Genomic DNA, 11,559 nt, shown 5'->3' with positions numbered 1-11,559 from the left:
CCCACTGACGCGGCGGGGGCGGTGCCCGCGCGGGCCGGCGCCGGCGCACAGTGACTGACGCCGCCGCCGGAGTGACAGCGCGGGCCGCCACTAGGAAGCGGGGCGAGACAGGAGCACGGTTCCGGGGAACGGTCGTCAGGGCGGCAGCGGGAGGCGGGACTCGTCTGCCTGTAGCCAATAGGGGCGGGGGGGCGTGGCCCGGCCGCCGGCTGCAGGAAGGGCGGGCAGCACGTGGGGTGGCAGCATGGCGGCGGCGGCGGCGGGCGGCCGGAGGGGCAAGGCTCCGCGTGGGGCGGCGGGGCGGCGGCGGCTGCGGACGGTGGTGAGAGCCGGGCCGGGCGTGGAGGGAGGGGCGGGCTGCCCCGGTCGGGCGTCTTCGCGGAGGTGTCCCCGTCTCCGGTCCCGTCCCCGTCTCCGGTCCCGGTCCCCGTCTCGGTCCCGTACCCGGTCCCGCCCCGTCGATCACCCCGGTTTATCCCGCAGGCGCCGGCCGCCGAGAGGAAGCCGCGGGTACCGGCCCGGCGGCCCGGCGACGAGGAGGTGTCCAGCGACTCTGAGCCAGAGAGGTAAGCGGTGCGCCAAGGGGGTGCCGGTCCCGGTGCCGGTGGCGGCGCTCACGCGTGTCCCCACAGTCCGTCGGTGCCGCGGCGGCGCAGGGAGGTGGCGGAGGAGGAGGTGGAGGAGACGCCGCAGGAGAAGAAGCTGCGTCTGGCCAAGCTGTACCTGGAGCAGCTCCGTCAGTACGGTGAGTCCCACCCGGCCCCCGGCGGAGCAGCCCCGGGCGCTGAGCCTGTCCTTCACGCTCCGTGTCTGCCGCAGAGGAGGAGCGGGCGGCAGAGGAGGAGGAGGAGGAGGAGGCGGCGCAGCCGGCAGATCTCATCGGCGACCGGCTGAAGGAGGACGTGGTGAGTGGGGGGACGGGCACGGCCCCTCGGTCCCGGTGTCGGCGGGCTCTGCCCCCCCACCGCGGGGCTGGGGCCGCCTCCACTGAGCCTCCCATTTCTCCCCCAGCTTGAGCAGAGGGGCCGGCTGCAGCGCCTGCTCGCCAAGGACGTAAGTGCCCGGTGCCGGGGGGTTGCTGGGCTCTAGGCACCAGTGCCGGCAGATGCTTCAACACAGGCAAAGTTGCAGTGCCAGCTGCGGGTCTTCTCCTGCCCTGGGTGCCGGTTGCTGACACCTGGAGAAGGGAGGGCACTGTGCTTGGGTATGCCTGTGCCTGGGGAAGGGGCCAGGGCAGCCCAGCTCACATCCTGCTCTCCCTGCAGGTGCAGCCTCCAGATCCAGCCAGCATCCGTGTGCTGCGGGGGCACCAGCTGCCCGTCACCTGCCTGGTCATCTCTCCAGATGACAGGTTCATCTTTTCTGCTTCCAAGGATGGCTCCCTCATCAAATGCAAGTGTTCCCTTGGGGCTGTGACTGGCTGTTCCCTGAGCCTGAACCCTCTGGGGACTCTGCAGCAGCAGAATTGGAGATGCCCACGGAACTGGCTTGGCCCTTGGCCTCTCCAGGGATGCGCCCATGCATTGTTTTGGGATCTGTGGGAGGCTTGTTGGCACTTTCTGGAGTGATGGGAGGCTCCCAGTGGGTAACGGTCATGCCTTTCCTGCAGGGGAGGTCGAGAGTGGGAAAAGGCTGTGTGTGGTGCCCGGGGGGAAGAAGGGCACCGAGGAGCAGCACATGGGGCATGCATCCCACGTCCTCTGCATGGCCATCTCGTCGGATGGCAAGTACCTGGTATGGGGAGGGGACTGGCGCTGCTGCATGAGACAGAGAGGTGGTTGTGAGGAGTGCCTCTCCTCCCAGGGTCCTGCGGGGCAGCGTCTCATGCCCAGATATATCTTGCTGGATTAAGGCAGCCCCTACGCCCATTGGAATCAAGAATGGGTCCCTAGGATACCCCAGAGCACACGGGGTGGGAGTGGGGGCTGGGGTGGGCTGTGAGTCTCCTGAGGGGCAGGCTTTGGGCATCCTCTGCTGTCTGCCAGGCCACGGGAGACCGGAACAAGCTCATCATGATCTGGGATGCAGCCACCTGCAAGCGCCTGCACATCTACACTGGGCACCATGATGCCATCTCGGTGAGTCAGAGGCATTAGTTGCGACGCCTGCAAGGCCAGGCAGCTGCGTCCTCCTCAGTGACCCTCATTGTGGTGCCCATGTCTGTCCATTTCTCTGCAGGGTTTGTCCTTCCGGAAGGGCACCCACCAGCTTTACAGCGCCTCCCACGACCGCTGCGTCAAGGTCTGGGATGTGGCAGAGAATGCATACGTGGAGACACTGTAAGACCTGGGGGGGATCCCACTGACCCTGCCACCATGGGATGCGCTCCGGGGGAGGCAAGGCAGCAGAAGGCCATGCTTGCAGCAGCTCTTTGCCATCTCCTCCTGCAGCTTCGGGCACCAGGATGTCATCACAGGGCTGGACAGCCTGAGCCGGGAGTGCTGTGTGACGGCGGGGGGACGGGACGGCACTGTGCGGCTCTGGAAGATCCCCGAGGAGTCGCAGCTCGTGTTTTATGGGCACCAGTAGGTCCAGGGTGGGAGAGGGGGCTGCAGGCAGGTGCATCCAGCTGGGGCAGTGGCGTGCATGTGCCAAGCCTCACCAGGGAGCCTGCCAGCACCCTGGGGATTATTGATGCTCCAGTGACCTTTTGTCTCCTAAGTAGAACCCCGAAGCACACTCGTAACTGAAGGCAGTTCCTCCTTCTCTTCACAGGGGCTCCATTGACTGTATCCAGCTCATCAATGAGGAGCACATGGTGTCCGGCGCCGATGACGGGTGAGCACAGGCTCAGGGTGATGCCCAGGGTGGCAGGTGGTGTCCCCTCAGCCCCCTCACCCCTTCCCTCCCTGGCAGCTCTGTAGCCCTCTGGGGCATGACGAAGAAGAAGCCACTGGCACTGGCCCAGCAGGCACACGGCATGCAGGACGCCCAGGGCTTGCAGCAGCCTTACTGGATCTCAGCGGTGGCTGCCCTGCGCAACAGTGACCTCCTGGCTACAGGTGTGTGGCAGCCACTTCGGAGCAGGGGGTTTGGGAGTGCAGGGGGCTGTATCCGGCTCCATTTCCTGGTTTGGGGTGCATGGCAGTCTCCTCTCTCTGCCCCAGGCTCCCACAGCGACAGTGTGAAGCTCTGGAAGTGTGGTGAGGGATTTCGGAAGCTGGAGCCCCTCTTGGACATCCCCTTGGTATGGATAGGGAAGTTGGGGATGCTGGAGCTGGGCTGGTGAGGGGTGTCTTGGCAGGGATTCCCCTCTCTGGGTCGCAGGAAGTGGCTACGGGAGCCCCTCACCCTGCCCCGTTCCCTCCAGGTGGGTTTTGTCAACAGCCTGAAGTTCTCGGCAGCTGGTGACTTCCTGGTGGCCGGCCTCGGGCAGGAGCATCGGTACTGTACCCCCTCCCTGGTGCTGGCCAGGGGCACAGCCCCCTTCTTCCAGTGCTTGGCAGAGGGTGACCCCCATCTCTCTCATCTACAGGCTCGGCCGGTGGTGGAGAATCAAAGAAGCCAAAAACAGCATCTGCATCATCCCCCTGAAGCAGGGGGCTGCAGCCCCGCAGGCCCCACCAGCTCATGGCCCCCTGGCCTCGGAGGCAGGTCATTAAACTGTCCCTGAAGCTGTGCCCCTCGTCCTCCATGCAGCCACCCTCCTGGGGCCAGTAGGACGTGGGCAGGGGATGTTGCATGGCCCCCTGACCCTGCTGGCCTCTGCCCTCTGCGAGGGTCTGTCCCCTTCCCTCAGGTTTGGCTAGACCTGAGCTCTGGAAGAGTCAATTTTTTAAATTTTTTTTTTTTAAAAAAAACCACTTTATTTACATAAATTACAAAAAAAAATAATCACACTTGCTCACAGAAAAAAATCTACTCTTAAAAACTTGGTTGGGCTCAAATACCTGGATCCTGTTACTCGCCCCCTGCCCCTGCTGCACCCCCGGGCTCTGCAGGGCCAGGAGGGCAGTGAGCATTTGCCCCTGCCCTGTCTCCCACAAAGGGGCAAGGAGTGCTGAGCTCAGCCAGGGGAGGGACGGAGGGGCTTGGGTCCAGCCCGGCAGTGCTCAGCAGCTTTCCTGGGGCTGAAAACAAGGAAGAGATGAAACTGCAAAACGCCAGGGGAGAGGGTGCCACAGGGCATGGGTGGGGGGGGGGGGGGTCGTGCAGGGCTGGGGGGCAATGGGAAAGGCCCTGCACCAGGAAAGTGGGGTGGGCACTGGGGTGAGGGCAGCCTGTGCCAGCACGGTGGGAGCAGGAGGTGCAGCACAGCTCGCTGCAAGCAAAGCGTGAGTTGCAGATTGACTTGGCGAGAGGACAGTGGGTTGTGCACCAGGGACAAAGTGGGGGTCTTGCACTGTACAGTGCAGGGAATGGGGGACGTGGGATGTGCACTGCAGCTCAGTGCCAGTGACGGCGGCGGGGACGTTCAGCATGGTTTAGTGCAGGGGATGTGTGGGGTGCACTTAGAGGGACATGGACCATGACTCAGTGCAAGGGAAGGATGGCAGTGACACGTACCATGACCCAACGTATGGGATGCGTAGCTTGCGCTGGGGCAGAGTATGAGCCTCTTGGCTGCCTCTGGCACCCGAGCAGTCCATGCCATGGGCACTGCAATCCCCAGGGAGGGAGCTGGGATGCAGTGTGGCCATGGGCTGGAGCGGCAGCACCTTGGCCTGACCCACCCCTCCATCCTTCACAAGGATGATGTCGTGGAGTCCACCACCTCGCGGCCGTTGCACACCGTGGGCACATACTGTGAGGCTGAGCCTGGCCGGGAAGGCAGCAGTCAGGAGTAGGTTCTGGTCCAGCAGCAGCATCCCCCACCCAGAGCATCCCACTGTGATGGGCAATGAGTGCTCAGGGAGCTGCATCCCCCAGGGCTGGGGTGGAGCGTGTCCAGGGTGGCCACATGCCCCACAGAGTGATTGCAGGTGCCCAGGGTGACCACATCCCCCAGGGCAGGGGTGGCCGTGTTCCCCCAGGGCCATGACAGGCACCTGGAGCAGCTGAATCCCCCAGGGTTAGGGTGGAGAGTGCCCAGAGCAGCCATGTCCCCCTGGGGCTGGGGTGGAGAGCACTGGGGTTGGCTGCGTCCCCTGGGGGCAATGACAGGCCCCTGGGAGCAGCACCCCCCTGGCAGGCCATGCTGCAGCCTTGGGGCTTGTGGCCATGGGACATGAAGGATTGGGACCGAGATGAGCCATAGGGGACACAGCATCCTTGATCTCCCCCATTTCCAGCTATGCCCTACCCTGTACCCCCCTTTCCTTCAGGGGGCTGTACTGGGTTGCTCCCACCCAGCCCCCCACACACCAGGAAGGGGGTGCTGCCCCCAGCCTCACCGTGGGACTGGCTGGAGCCAGCAGCTGCCATGCTGAACCGTGCGGTGCCCACGCGGTGGCTGGCCACGTTCTTCTGCGGCTGGAAGAGTATGATGTGGAGCTTGGGGGTGAAGAGGCAGCCAAGGACCACAGTGCCGCTGAGGCTCACCGAGATGCACATTGTGGTGGTCTGGACCTGGAGACAGGGGTGGGCATCAGGCACTCCTGCCACCAGCCCTCTGCCTTCACTGTGGCACCAGCCAGCCCCACTAGGCAGAGATTGCTGCCTGCACCCCACAAGCACATCCCACCCACCCTAGCTCCCTCTGTCAGGGTGGACCCACTGGAGACCCAAGGGTGGAGCGTGGGCAACGTGGGTACACCCCAAGCAACACCCCCAGCCTTGCCAACTTGCTGCTTTGGGGCAGTGCCCAGTCCAGAGCCCCCCACCCCTGTGCCCATTCCCAGAGGATGCTGGTCCTCTCTGGAAGCCCCCAAGAACTCGTGCCCCCACCAAGTCCTCTAGGCCCAGCAAGAATGTGTCTGGGCACCCTTGCCAGGTTCAGGGGGGTTGAGGTATTGCAGGGTGCACCCCATGCTCCCCAGTCCCTGGCACTGCTTGGCTCCCCAGGGACCATGCTGGCCCTGGGGGTTGGCATTCATGGCCTGGTTGTGGCGGGTCAAGGTTGGAAGGGTCAAGGGCTGTCTCATGCCTTCACGTTCCGAGGCTGAAGGATGACAATCACTCCTCTGTGGTTGGGTCAGGGGGTCTCTGAAGGTGTCAGGGCTGTTTCCCGTCCTCACCCTAGCAAACAATCTGTCAAAGGGGGAGGGTCTTCTCACCAGGACTCATTTCCCCCTCAGCCACAGCCCTTCAGCCACCCTGCACCTTGTCCCAAATGCCCCAATGTGGAGGTGACCATCACCAGGTCCATTGGCCATGACCCTTTCCCAGGCCCATGCATTTCCTAGCCCCAAACCCTGCAGGGCCCAAATTTCCAGGACCAGCCCCCCCTTCCAAAATTCAGGCTCTTACACGGTAGTCACTGGAGGTCACATAGAAGATGGGCAGGAAGGCCAGCCAGATGATGCAGGTTGTGTACATGGTGAACCCGATGAACTTGGCCTCGTTGAAGTTTTCGGGGCATTTCCTTGTCTTGAAGGCATAGACCGTGCAGAGGACAATCAAGAGGACATTGTAGGTGAGTGAAATGAGCATGTTGGAGTCACGGTTGTTGCATTTGAGGGTGACGATGTACCTCTTGTCAGGCTCAGTCTCCTTGCCTGTGCCGGGGGTCTCCACTAGCAGCCAGATGATGACAATGATCAGCTGGCAAGAGATGAGGGCCATGCAGATGACCACCTGTGATGTGGGGCTTATAAACCGGGGGCGCTGGACCCCCTCTTTCACCCCGCTGAAGATCCTGGCGATGCGATTTGTCTTAGTCAAGAGGGCCGAATAGCAGACGGCGAAGGACGTGCCCAGCCCCAGGCGCCGAAGCGTGCACACCTCCGTGGAGGGCTTTGCGATGAAGATGAAGGTCATGCTGTAGCACATGAGGACTCCAGTCAGGAGAATGTAGCAGAGCTCCCGGCCAGAGGCCTTCACAATAGGAGTGTCATTATTCTTCATGAAGACTCCGAAAACGAAGAGGGTGGAGATAAAACCCAGGCAAGATATAGTGACAGGACCAATGGCCCAGACGTCTTTCCAGCGGATGTATTCCTGGGGCAGCTCATAGCAGCCATTCAGAGTCTCGTTGGGCCAGTAACCAAGACCACAGTCCATGCAGGTGAACTCATCCAGTAAGTACTCGTAGGGCTGGCAGGGAATGCAGATCCAACAGCATATGTCTCCGGGCTGCATGCTCTTTATCTCATTCTTCTTGCAGGGGTCGCTGCACTGGGACACAGGGATGGAGGTCTCAGCCCATGGAATGAGGCTGGTGTTGAGGATGAGCCCCTCAGCCCAGTAGCCCACCTTCTGATACCGATACCGCCCGTCCATGTGGTGATAATTGAAGATGTTGTAGCGCCCGATGCCATCGCCATAGCGGTCAAATCGAACAACGCTCTTGGTGTCTGCTGGCCTGAATGGAGCTGGAGGGAGAAGGGGAGATGGTCACTGCCATGGGGCAGAAGCACGCTTGCTCTGGGTGTGGAGGCGGAGCTCCTTCAAAAGGTCACATCCCACCATGGCCAACAGGGAAATGTCCAACCTGTTCCTTGCCTTCACTCTCACACTAGCTGCCTACACACACATTAAGAGTAGGAAAGCAAAGGTGGAGAACTACCTCCCCACGCGCCTAAGAGCTCGGCAGCCCCAGCCAGCTCTGCAGGGGCAAATCTGGGGGTTTTGCAGCCTCCATGGCTCCCAGTAACACCTGTGGAGCCAGGCTCCACCCAAGTCTCAGAGGACACGCTTCTAATTCACCCCAAACTACACAGGTCCCCTAATTAAGGGCATCCCTCCAGTTTAATCCCTGAAATGTGAATAAATCATGATGCTCGCAAGTGAGGTCTCCAAGGACCCATGTTCTTGGAAGGTCCTTGGGGGCTGGTCCCACCCAGCTGTAGCAGAATGGAGGTGGTCACCAGCTTCTCCACACTGGGGACAGAAGGCCTGGGTTGCCTCCCAAGGGTGATGGTGGGCTGTTAGCATCTTGGGACAACCGCAGCCTAAAGCACAGGGGTCCCCAGGTGCAGGCAGACCAGAGGAACTGGAAGGTGTTGGGTCAAATTTGGATGTCCTGCCTGTTTTCTGCCCCTCCACCCATCCTTTTCCAGTTAGGCAGCCAAACCCCATCTCCATCTCTGGACTCACCATCAAAATTAACATTGAGCATAAAGTCCTTGTAGAACCTCTTGCCATTGACAGGCTTCATGGCGTCGCAGAGCTTGGTGGCATTGGGGCACAGTGCCTGGTGCATGTTGTGGAGAGAGTGAGCCATGGCATAGACGGCATTGACCACAAACGTGATCTTGGACTCCGGCTCAAACTTGCCTGTCTTGAGGGAGTACCAGCTACAGTCCTGCGTATGGAAGCTGCACTTGAACTTCTGCTCCCAAAATTCCCGAAACCAGGGATTTCGGCTGTTATTGTAGGGGTTGAGGTTACGGAAGTAGGCAGCAAACTCCTTAATGGGGTAGGCTGCCAGCTCGATGGTGATGGCTCCCTCTGCCACTGCTTCGCTCCCAGCCACCACGCTCTCCAGGGCTCCCCAGCCATCACTGGCCACCCACGTGAAGGACACATTGGCTCTCTGGGCAGCTGCAAGTAGCTCCCGGGCATCCTCGCTTCGAGTGAACAGCACAACCACTCTGGCATTGGGCTTCTGCAGCAGAGCCCGGACCACCCCATCATAGGTCTTCTTGTTCATGGAGCGCCCCACCTTCTCCGAGGTCGCGATGCAGATGTTACGCATGCGGGCTTCTTGCTCAAAGGCCTCGATCCCTGTCTCCCCGTAGTCACCCTCCGAGGCCACGGTGGAGACATAGGTCCAGTTGAAAAAGCGGAGGATCTCTGCCATGGCTTTGGCTTGGTAGAAGTCTGGTGGGACGGTGCGAGCAAAGTAGTCATAGCGGGACTTGTCGCTAAGCTTGGCACTGGTGGAGGCATAGCTGATCTGTGGGATCTGGAAGAGCCGCAGCAGGTTGGCCACCTGCATGGAAGAGGAGTGGTGAGCACCTGGAAACGTGGCACAGCGAGGGACGTTCACACCAGAGGACCCCTGCCCAACACCCAGTGTTGCATGGTGCTCTCAAGCATGACCATGGGGCAGATAAGCAATCCCCCCCACCTGGAGGGTCCTGGTTGGCAGACGGATGGGTGGATGGATGGATGGCACGTTCACCAGGTTGTCTGAGCCCTCAGACATGCTCGTTTCTTTGGGGTTTTTAGTATTTCATGTACTGCCCTCTGAAATTCAGGGATAAATGGATTCGTGGCAAAAGCAGAAACTCCCCTGCAGGTGACCTGTGGGAGATGCCCATGGCAAGGAGAAAGCTGGGGCACCTGCCAGGCCCACAGCACAGGGGGAAAGGGCACTGGGGGCTGGGAGCTGGGGCAGAGCCCCCCACCCATCCCAGTGGGGCTGCAGAGCTGGGCCTGGGGACCAGCGCCTGTGCATCTCACACTGGGAGCCCCAGCAGGACTGGCACCTTCCAGCCGCTCAGCAGAAGCCCTCGTTAGCTTCAAAGGGGAAAAAAGCCCTGCTAATGAGGCTGTTAAAAACCCAGGCTCTTGGAGCAGCAAGCGGGGGGTTGGGGCTCGGGTATGCCAGCGGGGACGGTGAGGCTGCCCAGATCTTGCTGCATCCCCAGGCGAGAGACATAGCTTAATTAACGTGGACAAACGATCTCGATGACAATGTCCCCTAACGGCAAGAAGGCTCCTCCTGAGCGCAGCAATGCTGCTGCCTGGCCTCACTGCACGGCAGGAGCTGCAGCCCGCTGTGCCGCCCCAGCGCTGCTCATGCTGCCCGAGGTCAGGGTGGTGCCGCCGGCTGTGGGGACACATCAGGTCCTCCAGCGAGAGAAAGGACAAGCACCTGCCTGGGCTAGACTGGGGTGCTGCCTCCATCACCTGGCCCTGGCTTTCTCTGTCCCATGGCTGGGGGTATGTGGGGACCCTGGGGACCAGCAGACATGGCTTGACATGCCCTGGGGACTCATTAAATCTTAGCAAGTGCGTGGTCAGCTGCCTGCATCCTCAGGGGATGCTCTTCCCCCTGCTGATGCTGGCTGCTGGGTCCACAGAGCCACAGTTTTGGGGTCTGAGCTGCACCCCACAGAGGGTAACAGCTGGGTCCGTGGCTCGGGGGTCACTGGGGATACGGGAGTGGTGGCTTCCTGCACCCCGCCCCTGGCCCAGGCAGGCAGCCCCATAGCTGAAGCCCTCAGAGGCCAATGCCCTGGCTGCCCACCCATCCCATGAGGGACAGGACCCACAGGGCTGGAGGTGAGCTGAACCCTGCTCCCACCCCACAGCAGCCCCTGGGGACAGGCACCCACTGAGTGCCAGGGCACTGCAGCAGCCGCTCCCCCCAGCACTATGCCGGCCGGGGGGGCCAGGACAGCCATGGCACGGCCATGGACATCCAGGGCTGCTGGTGGGGACAGATGGAGGTGACCACCTGCAGCACCTGCTGCATCCACTCCTGGTGGCATTGCACTGTCACCCACTGGCAGCAGGAGCGGTGCCTGCAGGTGCTGGCAGCATATGTCAGGTGGGAGGGGGCCAGTGCCCTTTTCTGGGCCCATGCCATGACATGGCAGGCCAGGGACTGGGACTGGCGCTACTGGGAGACAGCTCACACCATCACACTCGCACTGGTGGCAGTGAGGGATGCAGCAGCATGGTGGCACCGAGGACAGTATGGATCTGAGCATTGAGGCTGTCCTGGGCTGAGGAGATGTGCTTGCTGCCATGACCCTAGGAGGGGAATAAGCCCCCCGTCCCCACGTGGGATGGATCCACTGACTTGGCTCCCATGGCTTATGGCAGGTGTGGGGGCTCCCCGCAGCCCCTGATGGGAGCCCAGCCACCATCAGGGCTGCAGCCTCCCCATGGTAGCGGAGAGATGGCTCTCTCAGGTGCCAGGACAGCATTCCAACCCCGCTGCAGAAAGTAGCACAGCATCACTGCAAGGGATGTGAGAGCTTCCCTGTGTGCACTGGCAGCAGCATCACTGAGCTGCTACTGGGGCTTTACCTCCCTCCCCACTGTTTCTGCTAATCCAAAGCCCCTTTTGTTTAGTGAGGGTACCTGGATGGAAACGTCGCTGTAGGAGCCCCCGATGACACCAGTGATGGCGGTGGGCACATCATCGTGGACAGCGTAGGAACCGTCAGGGCAGATGTGCTCAGAGCCATCCACCCTGGTGAGGGAGGCGCGGACAAAGTCGAGGGACTGCTCGAGGGCGTAGGTGTCCTTGGAGCAGGTGTCGAGGATGTGGGCACCCAGCCGCACCCCTGGCAGGATGCTCCCATCCTTGTTGATCTCGTCCAGGGCGAAGAGCATGGCCTCCAGGCGCTGGATGCCCCGGTGCTCGTTGATCTTGCCGCAGTCTTCACTCCCCACTCCTTTCTCATGGACAGGGAAAAGGCCCCCAATCACCAGGTCCCCATCCATGCTGATCTCCTTCTTGCCAGCCACGCCATGCCCGGCGGCCAGACAGGTAGCCAGGCGCATCAGCCACAGCCAGGCGGCCAAGGGGACAGCCATGGGGTGTGGTGGCGCCAGCTG

General features: G+C 61.7%; 2 protein-coding genes across 2 annotated transcripts; one reads left to right on the top strand and one right to left on the bottom strand.

Annotated features, from left to right (window-relative positions):
- The first annotated feature begins 204 nt into the window (after positions 1–204).
- LOC130149010 (U3 small nucleolar RNA-interacting protein 2-like) lies at positions 205–3,875 on the top strand. Its single transcript, XM_056338230.1, has 15 exons — positions 205–322; positions 484–566; positions 633–745; positions 820–905; positions 1,012–1,053; positions 1,266–1,392; positions 1,610–1,734; positions 1,986–2,078; positions 2,179–2,279; positions 2,391–2,525; positions 2,716–2,778; positions 2,857–3,002; positions 3,108–3,187; positions 3,311–3,384; positions 3,476–3,875. The coding sequence occupies exons 1-15, from the start codon at positions 245–247 to the stop codon at positions 3,600–3,602; spliced, it is 1,473 nt and encodes a 490-aa protein (XP_056194205.1). The 5' UTR covers positions 205–244; the 3' UTR covers positions 3,603–3,875.
- Positions 3,876–4,151: 276 nt separating this feature from the next.
- GRM2 (glutamate metabotropic receptor 2) lies at positions 4,152–11,559 on the bottom strand. The gene is made up of 5 exons (XM_056336348.1): positions 11,080–11,559; positions 8,137–8,974; positions 6,349–7,412; positions 5,334–5,508; positions 4,152–4,758 (listed from the first exon to the last, which is right to left on the bottom strand). Exons 1-5 carry the CDS (start codon positions 11,536–11,538, stop codon positions 4,685–4,687), a joined length of 2,610 nt encoding a protein of 869 aa, XP_056192323.1. The 5' UTR covers positions 11,539–11,559; the 3' UTR covers positions 4,152–4,684.

The sequence above is a fragment of the Falco biarmicus genome, chromosome 4, assembly GCF_023638135.1.
Source record: "Falco biarmicus isolate bFalBia1 chromosome 4, bFalBia1.pri, whole genome shotgun sequence".
Lineage (NCBI taxonomy): Eukaryota > Metazoa > Chordata > Aves > Falconiformes > Falconidae > Falco > Falco biarmicus.
The sequence above is the reverse complement of the archived record's forward strand: the minus strand, read 5'-3'. Positions and strand labels throughout refer to the sequence as shown.